We start from the raw sequence: 23,687 nt of genomic DNA on the forward strand, positions 1-23,687 counted from the left end.
ATGAAAGCCTTCCTCCTCACCATTGCTGCAGTGCAGATTCTCTACTGCTCAGGTAGGTACCAGAGAGAGCGGCACCTCATCAAGCAACAAGTTATTGGCAATGAGGCTCACTCACTGAGATATCACCAATGTGTAAAAATAACTCAATGAAGAATTCCGGAATGTTTCGTACAACTTTCCTTTTCTCTCGACAGGAATACCGAGCCCAAAGGACGCTCTGAGAGCATCAGTCATAAAACTGAACCAAATCACCAAGACCAGCAATCTGTATGGGGTAAACAGGAGAAGAGTGAAGGAAGTAAGTGTGCCCTGGTCTCAGTCTGTTTCACTCTCTAATGACTGGAGGAATATTACTGAGCCCAGTTCAATACATATTATTAGGCAGGTGTAGAATGCAATATTACACTCACACTGATGGGTGAATCAGCCCAGAGTAAAAGTCTCAGATATAATCAGGTGTTTCCCTCTCATTAGATTCATCAGTCAGGAAAACTGTCATACAATGTGGATTTAACATTCTCTGTGAAAGAAACTGTCTGCCCCAAGAATTTTGTACTGGAATTTAACGATCCTAGTTGCCACTTTCATCCCAAAAAGACTGCAATGAGTCCTGAATTATATTATCACATTGAAATTGTCATGAGTCCTCAGTAATATCATGTAAAGAACTGTGTGCTCTGAATTATATCATACAAAGGGCTATGTGTGACAAAACCAGAAATTGCTGGAGAAATTCAGCAGGTCTAGCAACATCTGTAGAGAGAAAGCAGAATTAACATTTCAAGTCCAGTGACCCTTTTCAGAACTGATAGCTTCTGGGCAAAAGTTGTATTTATCTTGACGATAACGGGTGGGAGGAATGTGAGAAAGGAGTGAGCTGATAGTTGCAGATGGAGCCCAGAGAGTGATAGAGGAAGAAAGGAAATGGTGATAGTAAACCAGGAAGAAGAAAATCAATGTATGTGTTAATACGGTCCGTGATTGACAAAATGAGTCGGCTGTGCTGAAAGCAAGCCATGTTGTGACAAGAACTGGGATGTGGGGGTGAGTAATAAACATGGAAGAAGGTGTTCAGATACTAATGTTATTGAACTCAATATTGAATCCTGAAGGCTACAGGGTCCCCAAGCAAAAAATTAGACGCTGCTCTTTCAATTTGTACAGAGTTTCACTGGAGCAATGCAGTGGCATCAAGGCAGAAATGTTGGCAAAGGAACATCATGCACAGGCTGGACAAACATTTTCTCATTATCCAGTAAGGGACCTTGCAGCCTTGAGCAAGTTCTGCTTTTGTTTCAGATTTTCAGCATCGACACTTCTATAGAAAGGACCTTGCATACAGTTCAAATATACAGGACTATGTATATTAAGTTATACCATAGGAAGCATAGCAGGATAGTTGATGTGTCACAGTTACAGCATATGGAAGTCCCTGGATGCCACATTGGCCCAGAGCAAACACGTGTGTGGCAAATGTTTAAAGTTCGAGCAGCTTTGGTTCAGAGATTATGAGCTGATGCAACAAGAAGTGTGTCACAGGGATCAGTGCTGGAACTTCAACTGCTTACAACTTATATAAATGGCATAGATGAAGGTATGGCTGCAAACGTTGCTGATGACAGAAAGATATATCGAAAAGTAGGTTGTGAAGAATACAGATGGAGACTATAAAAAGATATAGATAGTTTAAGTGATTGGGGAAAGATGTGGCAAATGGACTATCATGTAGGACAATGTGAAATTGCAAGAAGAATAAAAAGAAGCATACTATCTGGATGGTGAGAGATTATAAAGCTCTGAGATATAAAGGGATCCCTAGAGCCCTCATGCATGAATCACAAGAGGTTGGTATGCAGGTACAGCAAGTATTTAGGAAATTTAATAGAAAGAGGGCTTTTTTCTCTCTGAGGGTTGTAAGACTTAGTGTCTAAAAAGAAAGAAATGCAGCGTCCTTGTATATTCTTAATGTAGAGGTAGATAGATTCTGGTTAAGGAAGGGGTGAAAGGTTATCAGGGAGACATGGAATTGCAGAGTTGAAGTTACATTAAGAACAGCAATCTTATCGGATGATGGAACAGTCTTAAGATGCCGAATGGCCTACTCTTGTTTCTAGCTTGTATGTTCATAGTTTTACATATACTGCATTTTATCATCAAAAGGCAGGTGTGTCCTGAGTTATACCATATAAAAGGCTACATTTTCTGAGTTCAATCATAAATAGGGTATTGTGTATGGAGTTATGCAATTGAAAGGGCCATGCGTACTGGGTTATATCACAAAAAGGGATGTGTATTTTGAGTTAATCACAGTAAGTGCCATATTGAATAGGCTGGCAATCAAATGTTAAAAAAAATCCATTTCTGAAGAAGGGTCCCGGCCAGCAATGTCAACTTTCCTGCTCCTCTGATTCTGCCTGGCCTGCTGTGTTTCTCCAGCTCCACACTGTGTTATCTCTGACTCCAGCATCAGCAGTTTGTACTATCTCCTAAAAAAAATCCTCTTTTGACAGGAGAAAGGTTTGTGTAAAAGCCATGTTGAATATTTTGCCGATGAGGTTGTTGACATTGATGTACAGTGTCGAGGGCTGAAGACAGTGGACAGCAACAGTGATTCATCAGAATTGAATGAAAACAGCATTGAGGTAACCTCCCAATTATATACAACAGGACAATGGAACTTATAACATTTCAGATTATTTACAAATGTCTCATTGATCCTTTGTTCTAAACATAGAAATATTTACAGTTTACTGCAGGTAAATGACAAATCAAAAGAGACCTCTTTCGTGAAGCCACCAAATGCGAGTATTATCTGGGAATGTTGTTTAATTATTTTCTTGTTAATCAGAATTGTCAGCTAAGAAGTATAAAATCCAGGATTTAACAGGGTCAGAACGTACTCAGGGATGGTAATTTACTCTGTCTAAAATTCTGGTGATGGAATGTCTGTTGCTTAAAAACAAATTGAAAGAATGAAGACAAATTCATCTGAGTATCCATAGGACTGGTTAGATGCAAATGGTAGAGTATTTGTAACGTTTGTTTAAGTTGGTGTGATCACAAATCTTTAAACTGTACTTCACTGCTTTAACCTGCAAGTGAGTCAATCATGACTCTCAAGAAGGATCATTCTACATAGGCGCTGCTTCTATCTATGACTAAGTCTATATTGAAGGTTCTGAAATGTTTTAAATCACGTAATTAAACTGCTTAAATTTAGAATTAACTCTGTACTGCTCTAAGATAAGTAAGGTATACAGTAACTCAACCCAGACATAACAGAGTCAGAAGTCACACGATACCAGGTTATCCAGCAGGTTTATTTGAAATCACAAGCTTTCAGAGTGCTGCACCTTTGTCAGATGAAGGAGCAACGCTCCGAAAGCTTATATTATCAAATAAACCTGTTGGACTATAACCTGGTGTCATGTGACTTCTGACTTTGTCCACCCCAGTCCAACACCGGCACCTCCATATCATGACAACCATAAACATAACAGCATCAGGAGAGCAGTGTCTCTTACACTCACACCAATAATCGACATTGATCACTGGTTCTTCCTTGAGGGAAATTGCAGATTCATCACAATAAGTCCCAATCAATAGATATTCCCAGTCTCCTGGGGCAGCACGGTGGCTCAGTGGTTAGCACTGCTGCCTCACAGCACCAGGGACCTGAGTTGGATTCCACCCTCAGGTGACTGTCTGTGTGGACTTTGCATGTTCTCCCGCGTCTGTGTGAGTTCCCTCCAGGTGTTCTGGTTTCCTCCCACTGTCCAAAGATGTGCAGGTTTAGGTTTTGGCCATGCTAAATTATCCTGAGACGTGCAGGCTAGGTGGCTAGCCATGGGAAATGCAGGGATTACAGGGAAAGGGTAGGGGGATGGGACTGGGTGGGATGCTCTTCAGAGGGTGGGAGTGAACGTGATGGGCCGAATGCCATCCTTCCACACTGTAAGGATTCTATGAGTTAGTTTATCCATAAAAATCACTGCTAGTGGCCCAGGGCTGGATTGATGGTTGCTGCATTGATGAGCAGGAGATGTTTGGTGAGAATTTCTCCACTCTAGTTCTGAGTCCAAATCTCAAAGTATTATCACTTCTTCATTTACAATTCAATATCATTTAAAGCTTCTGTTTAGAGATGATTCTAACAATAAAGAATATTTCACAAATATGAAAGATGTGAACCTTAATATTCCAGTTGAAAAGCAATTCAACAGAATCATTGGAGAAGTCTCCCAATGTGAGTATAATTTACGTTTTGTGTCAAACAATTGTCAGCTACAATAAATTGTTGAGACTTGAAGTTCGCTGCATGACAGTAGAGTCTAAGGCAGGTCTGTGTTTTAATCAATTGTCTAAAGCCTACAGTTTTCAAGTATTAACACTTCCTTATATATGAGCTAGTTTAGCAGTGGAATACTTGCTGAAAATGTAACGTTTTATTAAAGCTCTTCATTTTGCACTCTTCTGGACAATTTGCAAGAATATAAATTTAAGGGGAAAACCCATATTTATACTGAATGAGAAGAGAGTGCTAATTAGTTGGCAATGGACTCTGCATGGAGGCATAGCAACTTTGTAAATAGGGCCTGAACCATGTGCAAATTTAATGCTGACATAGGACACATCAAAGGCATCCTGCAATATAATGGTGACCCTGCTCAGCTCATTTTTCACTGTATAACGAGTAACACATGGAAGGACCTCAGATGGGGTGACTCTTCACCCTGATAAGTGTCCTGTCGACCTCAGGCTCCCTTGGAAGGGTAAGGTATCTCAAAAGTTTGAACAACAGGTGAAGCTAGCTGTTTTACACTGCTACTGTGTGGTAGCAAGACAAGTGTAGTTCACTGCTAACAGGATGCTGCTGCAAAGCGAAAACAAAATTCTGCATATCACACAATGTGGTGTATGAGTTTCAGTGTTGATGTGATACCAGGTATGCAACTGTATGTCCCAAAGACTAGTAGATCATATCAAACAGCATGTCCCTTCAGCTGTTCACAACAAACGAGGCACTGACTGTACACAACCAGAATGCGCTTCCAACACTCACAACATCCTGTCTAACATTTGATATGATCCAGCAAATGCTAGATAACTCTAAGTGTACAAAGAATTATGTTGACAACCAATTTAGGATTGTCTGACAGGCCCACAATGTGGCACATTTGCATGCTCTGGAAACTACATATTTTAATGAACATGATGTTGTTCTTTGAAGACAGGCAGATCATGCACACACACCACACCTGTTTCAACTCAACAAAATAGGTGACAGCCATTCGCTGCTACATTTCTCAGGGGAATCATGGCCAATTAGAATCAAACTGCTCGGTTTAAAATTTAAATAAAGCTCGGTAGTTAACTGTCAATCAGAATTAATGAGTACATTCTCCATGGCAATGCTATAGTAATCAATTTCTACTTGCCAACCAATCAGCCCTCAATTTTCATGCTGTATGATTATTGCCTTTGAATTGGTATTCTTGGAAATTGTCCTGATGCGTGCAATCTTTAACAAAGTATGTCTTTTTTCAGCAATATTCAATTTTCTCAACAATTGTTTAGCAATCAGTTCAATCTTTGATTTAAAGATAAATCTAAATGTTCACACACAGGTGCAAAACAAATCAAAAGAAACATTCCTTGATGTGTCTTTGCATGTGAGTATCATCTAGGACTTTGTGCCAGAGAACTGTCTCTCGATCATGATCATCAACAACAACACATTGAACTTGAACCAGCTGAAAAGAACCATTGTATTGACTCTTTTCAATCCAGGAACACCATGATAGTTCAAGAGCGCAACACAAACCATCAATGGAACTTCTGAAAAACTGAGCTTGGTGTAATCACAAGAAGCCCACATTCCGATGAAAAAAAGATGTTATTAATTTTACTTACTTTTATACATAAGGGTGAGGGGACCTGGGATTCCTGACTGTACATTCATTCTAACTGGGAGATTTTATAATTTGTAAATGTTCTGTCCTTTGGTGTGTGTTGTCTTGTATTTTTTGGATTACATTAAAATTGTAAAGGGAATATTTCTGAATGTTGCTTTTGTATGGAAGTTCAGAGTAATACAGTGCTCAAACCAGCATGGAAATAATATATAGGATGGGTTTCAAATGGAAGGGACTTTCTTGAACCAATTTCTTAATTGATTAAGGTGACAATCCAAGTACACTGTAACAATGCTCTGAGAATTGTTCCTGAATTTACAAAGTCTTTGTCAAAATTTTCAATTCCAATGCACTTTAAACTTTAAGTGGAGGGATGGATTTGTGGAATTGAGGTTGGGATTGCATATTGCTTGTTGGGCCAGAGTGTTCAAGCAGTGATTATAAGGACTAACGATGCTAAGTGGAATTTTCCTGGGATTGGTGTTGGTGACATGAGTCCTTCTAATTTACACCACTACTGAGAGTTCAGTGACTGCACTTGAAACAATCTGAGTGCACATAGCATTCAAGTATCTGACAGAAACTGAAGTCAATGGGAATCTCCATTTGCTGGTATCATAATTACAAAGAAAGAATCTGATTGTGATTGTTGGAGGTCAATTATCTTAGGCCCAGAACATTGCTACAGGAGGTCCTCAGCACAGTATCACAGGCCCAAATACCTTCAACTGATTCGTCAATGGCGTTCCCTCTATCACATGGATGGAAATGGGGACATTCACTGATAATTATACAATCTTTAATGGAAACATAAATTCTAAGGTGCTGAAGCAGTCTGCCCACATGAAGCAAGACCAGGACAACACCCAAGTTTGTGCTGATAGGCGGCAAATATATTTTTTGCCACATGAGTGCCAAACAATGACCAGCTTCACCAAGAGAGAATCTAACCATTGCCACTTCTTGTAAAATAACATTAAACATATCTCAATCACTCATCATCAACATCCTGGGGTTACCATTGGATGGAAATTGAATTGAACCAGCCATATAAATATTGTGGCTACATGAGAAGGTCAGAATTTCAGAATTCTGCAGCAAGTAACACACCTCCTGACTCCTGAAAGCCTGCCCATCATTTACAAGGTACAGGTCAAGAGTGGGATAAATTACTCCCCACTTGTCTACATGAGTACGGTTCAAACAAACACTCAACAAGCTCAGCATCATCCACAGAACAAAGCTGTCCTCTTTATCAGCACCCTATTTTTCAATTTAAATTTTCACTCTCTCCAAAATCTGATACAAAACCATAGTTTATTTCTGATGCTGATTAACCTTTGAGAAGCTGGTAGCGAGCTGCCTCTTGAACTTCTGCAGTCCTTGAGAGTAGGTACACCCACAGAGCTGTTAAGTGATATATTTCCAAGTCAGGATGCTGTGTCGCTTGGAGGGGCACTAGTAGGTGGTGATGTTCCCATGTATGTGCTGCCATTGGTCTCGTAGGTGGTAAAGGTCGCCAATTCAGAAGGTCAGAGAGGGTTTGGTGATTTGCTGCAGGTCACCTTACAGATGGTACAAACTGCTGACACAGTGCAACGGTGTTGGTGTTCTAAATTAGTGGATGGGTTGCCGATTAAGCAGACTGCTTTGTTAATGAGCATCTTGATTGTTCTTGTAGTTGCACTCTTGAGGCACTTTCCCATGCAATCGCCAAAGGTGTAATACCTGCCCGTGTACCTCTTCACTCCTCACCATCCAAGGCGCCAGGTGAAGCAGCAATTTACTTGCAGTTCACTCAGTCTAGTCTACTATATTCGCTGTTCACAATATAGCCTGCTCTACACTGGGGAGACGAAACAGAAGCTGGGTGGCCACTATGCAGAATACCTATATTCTGTCCACGAAAATGACGCTGAGCTTCCAGTTGCCTGCTACTTCAGCACATCACTATGTTCCCACTCCCAACATTTCTTTCACAGGCCTGTTACACTGCTCTAGTGAGCCTTAGCACTAGCTCAAAGAACAACATCCCATTTTCCACTTGGGGACACTACAGCCTCTGGGACTCAACATCCAGTTCAATAACTTTAGAGTCTGATTCCATCCTTCCATGCTTTTTAACCACCCCACACCTGGTCCTGTTATGACTTGGATTGCTTTTAGCACAGTCACCCATTCCCATGAACTCCAAAACTCATTATCGCACTACATTGGGTTGCATTCAGCACAGCCAGCATATTTTCTCACTCTTAGCTCTTCATTGTCACTCATTCAGCTTCTCTTTTGTCCTGCTCTGCTATCCATAATTTCCAAGCTTACATACCCATTAATATCTCTCTTTCTCTCGGTTCTGTCTCTACCTATCTGCTCATCTCTCTCCTTCTCCCCACTTTGGCTTCAGCATAAACACAACCTCTTCCTAGCTACTAACTGTTCTGATGAAGGGTCACCGAATGTCAAACTTTAACTCTGTTTTCTTTCCACAGATGCTACCAGACCTGCTGAGTTTCTCCAGCAATTTCTGTTTCTGTTTCAGTCTTTGAGGATTTGTTGGCATTGTTAAGACTATATATGTTTATTTTTCTATGTATTTGATTGTGGACAAAAATGAGGAGAAAGGACTGTCTTAAAGCAAAATCTCTTGTAAGGAGTTGCTGTACTTCGTAATAGTGAGCAATGAGCACTTAATGTAGGTAATATTTATATTGGTGTTTGTTCAACCAGTGGGTTAGTTGCAGACGAACTGGCACCATGGTGTGTGTATAAAATGATATTTGGCCAGTAACGAATAGCTGATTGGTTTATTGAGCTGTGATTAGGTGTTGAAGAGTAAGACCATCTGCCTGCAACATTTACCTGATTGGCTCTTAGCGAGCTGGAAAGCTTATAGGTGCAAAGCCTTTGGACCTCTGGTGGGAGAGGTGGTGTCCTTGTTTCTGCAGCAAAAAAAAACACACACAAAGCTTGAAGAAAGCCAATTTATTTTTCCCTTACCAGTTGCTGTAAGTTGTTATTTGTAACCATAAATCCGAGGTTTCATAATTTGTGAAACAGTTGTTTTATATCTCCTGCTAGCAAAGAAAAGCACTGAAAGAAAGAGAGAAAGAGAGAGGTCAATGAACAGTAAGTCCAGGCAAGGCAAAATGATCAACTCAGCAAACATTGGACAGGAACCATTGAATTGTTTTCCCAGTTTTTCCCTTCACCCATAACACTAATTGTCTTTTTGTCTCTTTCTGTATGTGTGTAGGCAGAGTTCTATAAAGGGCTTTGAATTTTATTGATTAGAATTATATGTTGATGATTCAATTTTGCTTACTGTAGCTAAAACCTATTTACACATAATAATGTCATTCTTGTTCAGCACAGAAACCAGGTTCACATTATCTGTTGACCTGTGTTTAAAATGACAGGGAAACTGGGGAATCTTGCATACTTTTATAAACACTTTAACTTTTGTGACAACTCTCAGAAAAGCGAGGTTTGATTTCCCACTGCTACCCCAGTGAGTCATGAAAGTAAACACCTCCACTTCAGATGCTATGTTGGAGGAAAGCTCACCAATGAAGGCTAGGACATAACCCAACGGAACTCCAGTAGAAGTGTCCTGGGGCTGAAAGGATTAGCCTCCACAAAGCAACCACCATCCTCTTTGTGTTAGGTATGACTCTAATTAATTAAAGTATGACTCTCCCTGATTCCCAAGTTTTATCAGCTGCAAGAAGCATATTAAAATACAAACCTTATGTTTAACTTTGCACCATGAGAAATGCTTCAAGTATCAATGTGCTTTGTCTTTTTTAAAATTGATTGACCATTTCTGGTCACAAAGACTCAGTTGAGGCATTCAAACCCCAGAGTTTGTGCAAAGAACAATTATTAAAATGATTCCTCATGCTGGAGAAATGAACAATGAGGAAAAAGTTTCCAACTTTGACAGGAAATATGACTGAGATACAACAGTAGAGTGATAGGCAAGATTAATGGCATGATTAAAGTAAATCTGAAATCCTAAAATAAATAGCAAAAGGTTTCAGGCAAATGGACATTTTCGATCCTGACGGCTTAATTTACAACAGGGCTCAATAAATTATCAGCAGTGGAGTGGATTTTTATTTAAGGCTGTGAAGGTAAATGTTCCTGAGTTTGGAGGTCCGAAAATAATTTTATATGTTCATAAACTCTTCCTGGTCACATCCTCACATGTTTCCTGACAAGCCTAAACTGTCTCTAGCTCCTCTTTCCCTGAGACAAACACACAGAGGAACAGGGAGAGCTCAGCAGTCAGCTCTGACAGTTCTCACTAACATAATTACTCGGAGCTGCCATCATGTGGGGAAGCAAGGAACTGCCAAATCAGAAAAATGCTCGCATTGTGTGATGTTAGAATCCTGTCCCCCAAAGGTTCAGCGAGACAGCAGAAGAATACTAAAGTGACAATCTTATAACTCAAGTAGATCCCAATACCTGAAACGCTTCCCATTTTCTTCTCTGTGCATTTTAACCATCGCTGACTTATTCAGTCTTGTGGCACAATCGGCTATTGTATTTGGCTGTTAACTGAAGGCTTAGTGGTTTGAGAACATCCAAATGCAAAACTTTCAAAAGGGGTTAGTTGGCTGGATGGGAATGCAGAGTGACACCCCCAACATGGGTTCAATTGCCGTACAGGCTGAGGTTACTATGAAGGTCCGACTTTCTCAATCTCAGAGATAGCAGGAACTGCCGATGCTGGAGTCTGAGATAACACAATGTGGAGCTGGAGGAGCAGAAATCCAGAAAGAAGGGTCCCGACCCAAAACGTCAGCTTCCCTACTCCTCTGATGCTGCCTGGCCTCCTGTGTTCATCCAGCTCCACACTGTGTTACTTTCTCAATCTCACCCCTTGCCTGAGGTATGGTGATCCTCAGATCAAACCATCACCATCTGTCATCGCTCTCTCTAATGAGAGTGGGATGATGTTGACATTGCCTTTACTCACAGTCACTGTGACTGAAAAAGAAAACATATACAAAGCTCTATCTAACAGGTCTTGGAGGAACACAGGATAGATTACCAACTGGGATTTAACTTTTTCTTTTCAAAAGTGCAATGGATTTGGCATTAAGTTGTGAATTTGTGTTGACATAGTTATCAAATTTATTATGCATACATTATGATTCCTTTCAGAATTATCTTACAGTAAATGATGAATTATTACCTGCTGTTAGAAAAAAAAATTATCTACTCTAAACCAGTTGTTTAAGCAAGAACACAGCATGGAAAATCTGGGAGTCATTCAATGTTGGTAATTGAATTCCATTTTATTTGCTTCCTTACTGGTGGGTTTGTGTGTCTACACTGTAGAAACACATGCGTCATACTCAAAAAATGTAAAAAAATCATCCGGGGGATGAGTGTTGTATTATGTCATACAGCACAGACCAGAGAGGCCTTTACCTTACAGGAAGTTCCAGCATAAAGTTACTTGCCTTGCCTTCAGGCACTCCCTTTGTGTAATGCGACCAGTACAGTCAGTTGATTGTTTGAGCACAAAGTACGGTAACATCTATAAGCACAGAATCCAGACTATGTATGTAAATCTGTGATTTGCCACTCTTACAAGGAGTTAATGTTGTAAATATACTTTAAGATAACTGATTCAACAGAACCTGACTATATGTGTATATGTTATGCAGAGAAACATGAAGTAATCCACAAAGGGCATCAATGCACAATTAAGTCTTCAACTAAAAGCAAAATACTGAGAATGTTGGAAATCTGACGAAAAAGAAACAGAAAGTGTTGGAGAAACTCAGCAGCTCTGGCAGCATCTGTGAAGACAGCAATAGAGTGAATGTTTCAAGTTCGATACGAAGATCCACCTCCACAGATACTACTAGGCCTGTTGAGTTTCTCCAACACTTTCTGTTTTTACCTCTAAAATCTTGTTGAACTCAATGTCTAACCTGGAAGAGTTGCAGATCAGTTTTTACATTAGAAAGTTTCAGAGAAGGTATAACTCCCAAACTCCTCTTTCCCCCTTCACAATGCTCATAGATCTTCAAATTATCACCGTCACATAGGCGTTTGGAGTTGATGATGGATAATAAATATTTTTCGACGGGACCTGCTCACTGTTTGTTATCCTGAACTGATGTTTGTCATTTCCTCACCCCACATCACTCAGTCTTGTCCTTTCCTCTTCTCCACAGGGACTGAGACCTATGTATAGCCCCCAACAAGTGGGCAGGCAAGAAGGCGTGACCACAAAGCTCTCTACAGCCGTCAATAAACCCTCAAACCAAAACAAATCTTTGGATGGAGGACCTACGCTTGTACTTGTCTGACCTCGGTTATCAGTGATGAGGAAGTTAGAACTCGTGGCGTTCGCTCTCAGTGTTTCTTTCTCAAACGCTGCAGTCAGATGACATTGTGACATCAGTGATTCTTACAGGCACGCAAAATAAATTTCAACTACGTCTCTGCATTGGCAGCTGGAGTGAAATAATTGAAAGAGTTTGGAGTCGATCCTCCAACCACGAACAGTGATTTAATACACAACACCACAGCACGTGTATTTCGGGGTTTTACCACAGCACTGATAGTTTTGGCATAAGGTGGTAAACAATCTGAATGGCTCCAATGTGGCCCTCTCAACAACAACAACAACAACAACAACAACAACATAATATATTTATCCAGATTTAGGAATAAAACACTCCCAGGATTGTCAGAGACAGAAAGAATGCCAGGTAGTCTGTCATCACATCACAGCATGAATATCAATATTCCTATGGTTTTTATTCTTTGTGAAACTTTAATCTATAGTCTCGATTATGACATGAAATGAGGAAATATACCTTATAAAGTCAGAAGGTTAGCAACGCAAAGGGGAGTGGGAATTCTGTTTTGTGTGGGATCATTCTCATTTGTTTCCTTAGACTGACGGGCGGAGAACGTGACTTTGGGTCTCTGACATTACAATGACAGGACAAACTCACTGTGTGGTATCCTCCCAGAGGACCACTCCTGATATCTTGTGGTATTTTCCATTTCTATCAGTACGTGGTACTGGGTAAGGAGGTCCAGGGCGATTTGCTTCCACCAATGCTCCTTTGTCTCAGGCCTATCTAGTTAAGAGCACTGGAAGATATATTACAATACAGCACCCACAGACAAGACACACTTATTACAAAAGGAGAAAGTTTATTGCACCACTGCAATAATTACAGCCAATTTGATCAGGCATAATTACAGACACCTTAGGGGGCTGGTATAGATATATCTGCTCCTGCCAAAAGCTAGAGTAGAACTTCCTGTCTCAACCCAAAGACTGTGTGTCTGTGAGAGATTTGTTTTGGACTGAGGGTTTATTGACGGCTGTAGAGAGCTCTGCGGTCATGCCTTCCTGCTTACCCACTTTTTGGGGACTGTGCATAGGTTTCAGTCCCTGTGGAGAAGGGGAAAGTATGAACCTGAATGATATGAGGTGAGGACATGACAAACATCAGTTCAGGGTAAACAGTGAGCAGGTCCTGCAGAAAAATATTTACTGTATCTCCATCATCAAATCCAAATGCCATGTGATGATGTTAATCTGAAGATCCATGAGTCGGGCGGAGGGGGGAGTGGGGGAGAAGAGTTTGGGAGTTTTGTCTTCTCTGAAACTATCTAATCTAAAAACTGATCTGCAACTCTTCCAGGTTAGACATTGAGTTCAACAAGACTTTTGAAATAAAAACAGAATACTCAACAGACCTGTACATCAGCAGAATGAGTGAGGCCAATGCACTATGAACATTAATCTCTTCAGAACCATTACCTAAGGCAACATCTCCTCCACAAGCAATTTCCCTACTGTTTACCAATTATACAATCAAATGTATCACTACATTGCATTTACCATTACCCCATCTCTCCCCAAGTCTCTAATTTCGCAAATGCAGGTGATACAGATGTTTTGCACTTTTCTAAGAAAGCATTCTCTTCGCATATGGAAGCATAGTAAGTCTTTTGCTTGAGGACTGTTAACCCTGATTCTGATCTATAGATCGTTTCTCTGCTGGAGAATATTTTTATTCCTTGGATACACTTCATGAGCACCTGGTCTGTGTCGATCTTATTATTGTTCCATTATCTTAGCTAGATGGTACTTATTTTCCTAAATTTCTTTCATAGGTGAACTCTTGTCTGCTACTTCATACAATTTCCCCATAACATCATCTGGTAGATCTTTAATCCATAAATGGTTGTCATAGAACACAGTTACTCTGTTGAAGCAAATACTTTCTTCCTTATTGTTTTAGATTTCTAGACTAGGCTCTCTCACTGGAAGCGGCAGTCTCTTTATTTGCATTATCCTGGATACTTAGATCAGGCAATTTCACCATTTTTTCCATGTCCTGCATCAGTGGACTTTGGTCTGGCTCCCATTAAGTCATTTGCAGCTCATTTCCCTGGAGTGTTGATCACACTGGATGGCTTCACTCACTGCCATGGATGTTTGACATGTGAAATAAACTTTTACAGAGTCTCAGTCATGTTGCTGAAATATTGCTGTTCGTTCAGTAATATCTCTCACTGGAAATTACTTCTATTTTAGAAGATAGAAATTTGAGCATTTTCACTAGTCATGTGAAGTTTGTTGCTTTCTCTATGACAATCACAATGTTAAACTGTTCATTATGTCAACATAATTTATGTCTCGAGCCCACTGAATTATCTATTTGCTACTTCTTGACACACTGTTGAATGACATTTAGTCATGGACCAATATTTAGACAAATATTAGCTTCCAGATCAGTTGTTCTGTGGGGGTTTATCAATCCAATCTTCTGATGAAATTCAGGTTGAGACATGCGTGCAGGCTTAAAAGTGAAGTTGCTTGATTGTGAACAAGTTCCCCTCCAAGCCACTGGCCATCCTGACTTAGAAATGTATTGCTGTTCCTTCACTATCACCGGGTCAAAATCCTGGAATTCCCTCCCCACCGGCATTGTGAATCAAGCTACAGCACATGGACTGCAGCATTTCAAAAAGGCAGCTCGCTACCACCTTTTCAGGGGCAACTAAGCATGGAAAATAAATACTAGCCCAGCCAGTGATGCCCATGTCCCATGAGTGAACTAAAAACAACTCAATTCAACTCCCATATTTGTGTTGTCTTGTATTGTGACTTGCGATTCACCTACACATCTCATCATTCTACAATATAGCCCTCTTTATTTGTATGACTACAGGTACTCCTGCTGTTTTGAAACTGTCTTTTACTTCTGCATATGCTCGGCATGCTCCTGTGTGCATGTTCTAATGACCTACAGTTTTGTGAATGTAGCATTTCTTAGTGATGTCTGGATTTTGTCTATGCCTGTGAGCCCTTGTTATCCAGTAGAACCGATCTGGATTTTAGCATTCGGTGTTTAGCTTGTTCTGGGTGCAGGCTTGTCATGAGCCTCGCTAGAATGTCCATAACTTATAAAGTAAATAGATTTTCTTGCCCTCTTGATGTAATACTTTTGGCATTGTGTCTCACAATTGGTGTGTCAGGATGCATTTAACAGACATGCTCATGGTATCATCACTGCATCGTAGCACGTGACCTGAGAGTTTAAGGGTCTCAGAATTCATCATAACTCAGGCCCCTTGCAGCATAACACACATGCTGCCCTTTGTAACCTCAAAGCTTAACTTTCGCCCCGGAAATAAAGTGCCTGTGAAGGTAATATTTTTATATATCCGTGAGATCAGATAAACGTCCGTTGGATCTGTCAATACCATGTTACCCATGTCTGGTTCTCATGTGGCGAAGGATAATGTAATCATTGCTGCATCAGGTAAAATAAATACATTGCTGGAGGCAAAACACACCTCAGTGTTGGTCTTCTCCTCTCTGCAGCTGTCCATGACACTTTCTGGTTTTTGCTTCTGGCTTTTGCTGGAAGCAAAAATGGCTTCCTCCAAAGATAACTCTTTCCTGGATTTGAAGAAATATGACAAAGTTTCATGAAGAATTTCAACAATAATTCTGACACTTATGAATTTGATTTTCAAAGCTTTGTATTCAAAGTACTTCACCAATTTCAAATAGAGTTTAATAAAACCATTTATGGATTCTTCTTCTTTTCCAATAAATCTTGCTCACACAATTTCATCTGTAACAAATTGAAAGTAATTATTAAAAACCTTTAGGACATGGTTAAAAGTGTTTGTACTCTCAATGCTTTGTCTGTTAAGAACATTATTTGCAATTGACCACTGGATATAATAATCTATTAACTTGAACAGTTCTAGTCTTGGTAACTAACTTTGAAGCAACACTTAAGAACTGGTGCTGCCATAAAGTCTAGTCATGTATTCTGTACAGTCCTTCCCTGACATTGAAATGGCTGGGAATATTATGTCTGTTTCCATTTTTTTTCTTAGTGAGTAATGTTATTTTTGTAAAGGTATTTTAAATCTTTATCATTCCAATATTACCTTAAATCAGCTGTTCTTGCTGCTTGCATTCTTCTATTAACCAATGCTGCTTTAATTTAAATACATTGAATAACTTATAGGGTCTTCATAAGCGAGTATATCCTTCATTCTTTTTCACTCTATGTAATATTGTGTTGAACTCTTTCAATAAAACTTTAAATGGTATTACTGGTCAGTAATTTATTGCTTTAAAAAATTTAAATCCGTTCCTGTGTATTCAATTCTCTACAAGGATTCCCTGCCTTTTTAAAACAATTTAGGCGTACAAAATGATCAGAGGTATAGATAGAGTGGACAGCCAGAGACTTTTTCCTAGTGTGGAGGTAGCTATTACGAGGGGGCATAGTTTTAAAGTGAGTGGAGGTAGATATAGGGGAGACGTCAGAGGTAGGTTCTTTACTCAGAGAGTGGTAGGGGCAAGGAATGCTATGTTCTATCAAAATGGTCATTGTTCATCTCATCAAGGAATTTCCCACTTTCTGCAGTGAAGATGTTGTTTCCTATCTCTTCACAACTAAAATATACATGTTACCACCTTTCCAGGTCTAAATTTGCTATGGAATTTCAAAGGGGCAGAAACTCCACCTTCACCAATGGCCTAGTAGGGAAAAAAGATTCTACCTGATGTGGTACTCAGGTACACAGACTAGAGGTAGATAGCTTGAGGTTCAGTCTAAGCTCAGTCAGCTGAACTTGACCACAAACATATTTGAAATCAGTTTTGTGTTTTCATTTGCAAGCTGCGCTGTGAGTCTGTGTGAGTTTGTTTCATTTGCTGTGGACCCCACAGTGAAATAGCCAATCAACACTTCCAGTTTCTGCCTAGACATGGAAGATAGGTACAGCTGGGTCAAATGTCAGCCACTGGTTCAAATGGAACCAAACCCCATCAAGAAGCTCAGGAGAGGAAAACAAAAATGGGAAATGCATCTAAAAATGTCAGAATACGATTGTCACACAGTAATCAAAAGCTTGTTTATGTTAAAATGCTTCTTTACATTAAGCATTTGGTGAAGTAGTGTACCAGTATTTGCAGCAGATCCTCTGAAATGTTTGATACAGGAAATATTGTAAATGATGTCACCAATCCTGCATCAAAATAATTCTAGCAGCTATCCCTAAGGAACAGAGCATGACCTTCTATAAATTACAGAAAATCATGTCTTCTCTTAACTGAGTTCATTATTTCAAATTCTGAGGAGCAATCTCTGATCTCACCAATTCTAAACATGACGACGATACTGGGCGGACGTTCTGACTATATTAGAGCCATTTGGCAGCAGCTTTCCCTGCCCATGACTAAACTGAGTAAATATGAGTCAGTGTTTGAATGTGGTGGAGGCGCGAGATATAAAGACTGAACGCAGCAAGGAAAGGGCAGAGCAAGAGAGAGAAGCAGCTCCTTTACTCTGAGAAAGCAGCCAGCTGATCACACAAGAGGCAGAATGAAAGCCTTCCTCCTCACCATTGCTGCAGTGCAGATTCTCCACTGCTCAGGTAGGTACCAGAGAGAGCAGCACCCCATTGAGCAACAAGTTATTGCCAATGAGGCTCACTCGCTGAGATATCACCAATGTGTAAAAATAACTTGCTGAAGAACTCCGGAATGTTTTGTACAACTTTCTTTTTCTCTTGACAGGAATACCGAGCCCTAAGGATGCTCTGAGGGCATCTGTCATTAAACTGAACCAAATCACTGAGATCAGCAATCTGTGTGGGATAACCAGGAGAAGAGTGAAGGATGTAAGTGTGCCCTGGTCTCAGTCCGTTTCACTGTCTAAACTCGACAAGAATATTACTGAGTGCAGTTCGACACAGATATTTAAGCAGAAGCAGAATGTTATACTACACTTATGTTGATGAGAGAATGAGAGTAAGAATATCAGATAGTCAGACACTAATGAACTGTTTTCCTCTCATTAGATTTATCGCACAGGAAAACTGTCGTACAATGTGGATTTAACATTCTCTGTGAAAGAAACCATCTGCTCCAAGAATTCTGGACTGGAATTTGATGATCCCAGCTGTTACTTCCATCCCAAAAAGGCTGCAGTAAGTTCTGAGTTACATTTTCACATCCAAACCCTCATGTATAGGGAGGTTTTTAATAAAAAGGATGGAGTGTACTGGGTTATATCATAGAAAAGACATGTGTACTTAGTGATATCACAGAAACTCACCGTATCTTAGCAAAATTTGCTGCCAATCAATAATTTTTTTTAAAAAAAACTCTCTTTTATTTTGATAGCAGAAAGGTTTGTGCAAAAGCCATGTTGAATATTTTGCTAATGAGGTCGTTGACATTGATGTACAGTGTCAAGGGTTGAAGATGGTTGACAGCAACAGTGACTTATTAGAATCAAACGAAAACAGCAATGAGGTAACCTCACAATTATACTCATCAGGACAATTGAAGTCTTATCATTTCAGATAAGGTACAAAATCTTTCATTGGTTTACTCAGCTAAATTGAGAATTATTAATCTTTTAATATAGGTCAAAACCAGATCAAAACAGATATCAACTGAAGAATCATTGGACGTGAGTATAAATTGAAATTTGTAAAAATATTTTCTTGAGCATAATTATGAACAAAAATTTAAAACTCAAGGCCCCAATTGTGTCTGAATGGAGTGCAAGATGGCACTTTATTTTAAGCTGAGGTATTGTTGGATAGGTATGGGAGGGAGTGGAGTTTCACACATTCTAATGCTGAAACCCAAATACAGAGAAAGTCTCCGCTAAAGAGAAAATCAGCTGAACATTCACAGAGCTGGACAGGTACAAATGGGGGCAGTAGGAGAACAGTTACTCTTACATTTCTATCAATAACAGACACAAATCACTGGACAGTGCTGGAGGGACCTGCCGATTTAGCACAACAAAGCCAAATTGGAGCAGAATTGCAGCCTCCATTAACCTGTCCAACAACATCACAGCTACACTGTCCCAGGGTCAGAGAACCGAAGATAGTTGGTCAGAATTTCTTCACTCCAGCACTGAGTCACTGAATCCTAACCTGGAAATTCAAACTGTTGATACTTCCTATTTATAATCTAATATCAGTTAAACCTTTTGTTGGAAGGTGGTTTTAAAAATCAAGATTATTTACAAAATCCTAAATTTAAAAATCTGAATATTTTCTTCCAGTGGAAAAGCAAGTCAGCAGAGACATCACTCGAGGACTCTCCAAATTTGAGCATCGATGAGGTATTGTGTCAGATAATTATCTCATTTTCTGTTATTTTGCATTCTCATTGACTAAGACTTGCTAATTGTGCTTTACAGCATGAGGCATGGTGAGGAAGTTAGTAACAAGAAGTACCTCAGCTTGTGCAGGAATAGGGCCCACACTTTTGTCATTATTCTAAATCAAATTCTAGCCATCTAACTTACCAATCCACTGCTGTCCCCGGGCTGCATTGATTACTACTTCACTGGAGAACAGTAAGAGTTGGAGAGGAATTATCACAGAGTGACTGAATCCAGATTCTGAACTTCAAAATGTTCTCATTTCCTCATTTATAATCTGATATCATTTAAACTTTTGATTTATAACTGATTCTAAAAATCAAGATTATTTCAAAAATACTAAGTACTAATCTTCATATTCCAGGTGAAAACAAGTCAACAGAAATACCACTGGAAAGCTCTCTAAATGCGAGTTTAATCTGAGATTCTTGATCAGATAATTATTGATTCAAATAATCTGCTGAAACTTGGATTCAGTTGCATCACAATAAAGTGTGAGGCAGCTCAGTGTTTTTATGCAAATATTTTGTATGTGTAGGAAATTTAACTAGTTAAAATTTCCTCATTTATGGTTTAACAATCAGAGAAATCTTTGGTTCAAAGATAATTGCAATACTCAATAACATTTGATAGGTGAGTCATTGATTTCGCTCAATAACCAGATGATTCTTTTTTTTTAAACAGTTGAATATTAAGTCGTCAGAAAGATCACTCGATGTGTCCTCAAATGTGAGTATAAACTGGGATCTGTGTCAGAGAACTGTCTCGAGATCATGATCATCAACAGCAATAAAACAATGAACTCAGTCTATCTGAAAATGACCATTGTCTTCATTCTGTTCACTCCAGGAATACTACGATGATTCAAGATCCCGACACTAACCAGGAATGAAAATTCTGAAAGACTGGACTTGGTCTGAACACAAGACCTCATTCCAAATAAAGAAGATGTATTGACTCTACTTGTTCCTATATAAACCTGAGGCCTGTGGCTGTACGTTTCACTGTAACTGGGAGATTCTATAGTTTGTAAATGTTCTGTCCTTTAATGTATGTTTGTTGTATTCTGTGATTCACATTAAAAGTGTAAATAAGATATTTTCTAACATCATTTAGAACTGAAGGTAATTTTGCTCTGCATTCAAGATATTAAATGTGAGCTCGTCTGCTGGGATTTATCTCTCAAATTCTCTTCTGAGATGATCTCCTCTACCAGCAGTTTACTGTTCATTTACTAATAGACCAATAGTGTCAAATAACCTCTGAATATGATGGTTGCATTATCTTGTTAATGTATGTTTGGATTCAGATTATAATTTTAACAGTATCATTACTGCAGATGTGGGCAGTACTTTGCTATCCTAAAAACAGTTGAATAAATGACTTTCCTTGAGAAAGTGTGTTTTGTAGTATTTTCAGTGTTTACTGCCTTCAGTTTTCATTCTTCACTGTGACGTTGTTTTCACTAAAATTACATTTGACAAAGTTGTGCACCACAAATATCCCTTCAGGGAGATAATGGATTAACTGCATATATTAACAGGATTACAGATAGTGTGACAGTATTGCAATTGTTGAAGAGAATAAGTCATATCCTTTAAGCCAAATTGACAATTCTGGCTCCATAAGGAGGTTTCCCTCAGAATTGCAAAATAAAATCACTTTAGCTTTAACTCAACGTTATGTGGGTTGTCTGAAGAAGAATTAATATGTTGCACAGCCACAGTGTGGCATTATAAATATAGTGGTATGGTTGCAGGCAGAAACTCCCAGCCATGACTTTCCCTTCTTACTTTCTTTGGAATTGTTAGGCCTGAACAAAATATTAATACAAGTATTCCAGATGGTTAGCAATTGAAGTTGTGTGTTAACAATTTATTGCAATCAGTCTCTTCTCAGTCAAATGGAATGTCTGACAACATTGAATGTAGCAAAACAAATTAATCCATTTTTTAATGATGTGATTTTAGATTCACAGAAATACCATTGTTGTATTGCAAGAATGTATCATCTTTGCAATCAGCCTTCAGACAGAATTTTCATTGCTAACCCTGTTGTCGTTGTGATGGTGGAAGTATTTTTGGTTTTTGCCATTTTCCTGTCTGTCTCTACTTGAGGTCTTTGCTGGATTATTGATCCACAGGCACGTATCAGGCTCCAGTAGCTCACTCAAAAAACTATTACTCTGTGGAATCACATTGAGCATGGATGGTCTTTCCTGGAGCAGTGAGCTTTGTTAACTTACAATAAGTTAGATTCTGGAATGCACTAGGCCAATTCAGTTGTATGTACACAGAATGAACTTATGTCTCTGCTACTTATAGCATTTTCCTCCTTTTTCACTTGCATCGTGATCTCTACCTCAAAGTGACTCTTACTCGCACTCAGCTCCTTCATCTGAAAAACAAAATTGGGGGAAAAGAACAAATGGAGCAAAGAATAGTCAGAAAATGGATCCTAAATGTTGGACAGTTAAAGAGTAAAAGCAAGCACTGCTCTTTCCTTTACTCTTTGTCTGGAGATTTTCTTGCAGTCCTTTCTGCAGTGTTGCTAACATCAACAGCAATGTGGTGGAATCCCCAACTCACACAGAAAATGCTGTTTGTGCAATCCTCCTGTGAGGCAGCAACATTGTAATCCAAGCTCCAAGGAAATTCATAGAAACATAGAATCTAGGAGCAGGAGTAAGCCATTTGGCCCTTTGGTCCTGCTCCACCATTCAGTATGATCACGGCTGACTGTCTATTTCAATGCCATATTTCTGCTTTCTCCCATACCTTTTGATGCTTTTAAAATCTAAAATTTATCTCTCTCTTTCTTGAATATATTCAGTGATTTGGCTTCCACAGCTTTCGGCAGTAAAGAATTCCATAGGTATACCACCCCTTTGAGTGAAGAAATGTCTTCTCATTTTAGTGCTAAATGCTCTACCTTGTACTCTGAGATGGTGTCCCCTGGTTCTAGACTCCCCAGTCAGGGGAAACATCCTTCCTGTATCTAATCTGTCCTGCCCTGTTAGAATTTTACACTTTTCAACCAGATCCCCACTCATCCTTCTAAACTTTAGTTCTACTGGGTCTGTATTAGTAATCTTTCCTCATACTACAGTCTTGCCATCCCTGGTATCAGCCTGGCAAACCTCTACTGCACTCCCTCTATGGTAGGTATTTTTTTTTGGGTAGGGAGACCAAACTGCATGCAATACCCCATGTATGGTGTTACTAAGGCCCTGTACAGCTGCAATATGACATCCTAAATTCCGAACTCAAATCCTTTTGAAATGAAGTCCAATATACAATTTGCCAATCATTTGCTTCCTGCATATTTTCACTGACTGGTATACAAAGACACACATTAATGTATGTCCACACTTCCCAGTATACCACAACTTAAAATTTATAATACATCCTGGCGCAGGATAAATTGCCATACAGTGGGGGGGAGGGTGTGTGTGTGTGTGTGTGTGTCTGCGCGCGCGCGCATGCTACCAATGTGCTCAATGATTTCTAGACCAGAGTACCAATTATTACGAAGCCAACAACACTCACTGGAAGGAAGGGCTATCCTTGGTTGTTCCCCTTCACGCTCTGTAACATACCCCAGGGCTAAACTCCCTTTCTCAGAAATGACAAAAAGACAAAGTAGGATGCATTCTAAAGAGTGGAGATGATGGTAGGGACGCTCTAGCAGCGTAAGCTTTATGTTCACATTTGGTGAGCTTTGTTATTTTTCAGCCCTACCAAGGCAAAAGCTACCAATAGTAGTGTCTCACAGATTAATTTGATAAGATTGTCTTTTTTTAAGCCGCTTTCTGACTCTAATGGTGCCTAGTGGCACAGTTCCGACCATACTTCCCTTTCCCCACTATAAAGAGTCTCTCCTGGATACTTTACCATCACCATCGACTTTCTTCTCCTCCGCCACTTCGTGTGATAGACTCTGAGAACTGTCATTCACAGTGCTTTGTGAACTATTAGTCGATGAGTCTACAGGGGCTATAGGCAAGAAAGGTGGGTAAAGATTATATTAGCATTTCAATTCAACAGAAACATGACTGTTT

At 39.5% G+C, this 23,687-nt stretch overlaps 3 protein-coding genes across 3 annotated transcripts in view; 2 read left to right on the forward strand and 1 right to left on the reverse strand.

Annotated features, from left to right (window-relative positions):
* Nucleotides 1-5,687, forward strand: LOC125483477 (secreted phosphoprotein 24-like). Its single transcript, XM_048598703.1, has 6 exons — nucleotides 1-52; nucleotides 195-298; nucleotides 475-602; nucleotides 2,510-2,642; nucleotides 4,205-4,246; nucleotides 5,628-5,687. The coding sequence occupies exons 1-6, from the start codon at nucleotides 1-3 to the stop codon at nucleotides 5,685-5,687; spliced, it is 519 nt and encodes a 172-aa protein (XP_048454660.1).
* Nucleotides 5,688-17,753: 12,066 nt separating this feature from the next.
* Nucleotides 17,754-20,691, forward strand: LOC109918649 (secreted phosphoprotein 24-like). Its single transcript, XM_020518581.2, has 8 exons — nucleotides 17,754-17,873; nucleotides 18,016-18,119; nucleotides 18,300-18,428; nucleotides 18,625-18,756; nucleotides 18,872-18,916; nucleotides 19,526-19,585; nucleotides 20,312-20,356; nucleotides 20,477-20,691. Exons 1-8 carry the CDS (start codon nucleotides 17,822-17,824, stop codon nucleotides 20,507-20,509), a joined length of 600 nt encoding a protein of 199 aa, XP_020374170.2. The 5' UTR covers nucleotides 17,754-17,821; the 3' UTR covers nucleotides 20,510-20,691.
* An 827-nt stretch (nucleotides 20,692-21,518) lies between these two features.
* Nucleotides 21,519-23,687, reverse strand: part of LOC109918655 (thioredoxin domain-containing protein 6-like) — a 65,895-nt gene continuing 63,726 nt past the window's right edge. Inside the window, exons 18-19 of the mRNA XM_048598704.1 lie at nucleotides 23,521-23,622; nucleotides 21,519-22,024 (exon numbers count right to left, since the gene is read on the reverse strand). Coding sequence (XP_048454661.1) covers nucleotides 22,002-22,024; nucleotides 23,521-23,622 — 125 coding nt within the window. The 3' untranslated portion in view covers nucleotides 21,519-22,001. The remainder of the gene's footprint in view (nucleotides 22,025-23,520; nucleotides 23,623-23,687) is intronic.

The sequence above is a fragment of the Rhincodon typus genome, chromosome 7, assembly GCF_021869965.1.
Source record: "Rhincodon typus isolate 14 chromosome 7, sRhiTyp1.1, whole genome shotgun sequence".
Lineage (NCBI taxonomy): Eukaryota > Metazoa > Chordata > Chondrichthyes > Orectolobiformes > Rhincodontidae > Rhincodon > Rhincodon typus.

Coding starts and splice junctions, on each gene's coding strand:
- LOC125483477 (XM_048598703.1), top strand. CDS start 1: ATGAAAGCCTTCCTCCTCACCATTGCTGCAGTGCAGATTCTCTACTGC. Junction 299..474: donor ACAGGAGAAGAGTGAAGGAA/GTAAGTGTGCCC, acceptor CCCTCTCATTAG/ATTCATCAGTCAGGAAAACT. Junction 2,643..4,204: donor TGAATGAAAACAGCATTGAG/GTAACCTCCCAA, acceptor TTAATATTCCAG/TTGAAAAGCAATTCAACAGA.
- LOC109918649 (XM_020518581.2), top strand. CDS start 17,822: ATGAAAGCCTTCCTCCTCACCATTGCTGCAGTGCAGATTCTCCACTGC. Junction 18,757..18,871: donor CAAACGAAAACAGCAATGAG/GTAACCTCACAA, acceptor CTTTTAATATAG/GTCAAAACCAGATCAAAACA. Junction 20,357..20,476: donor CACTCGATGTGTCCTCAAAT/GTGAGTATAAAC, acceptor TGTTCACTCCAG/GAATACTACGATGATTCAAG.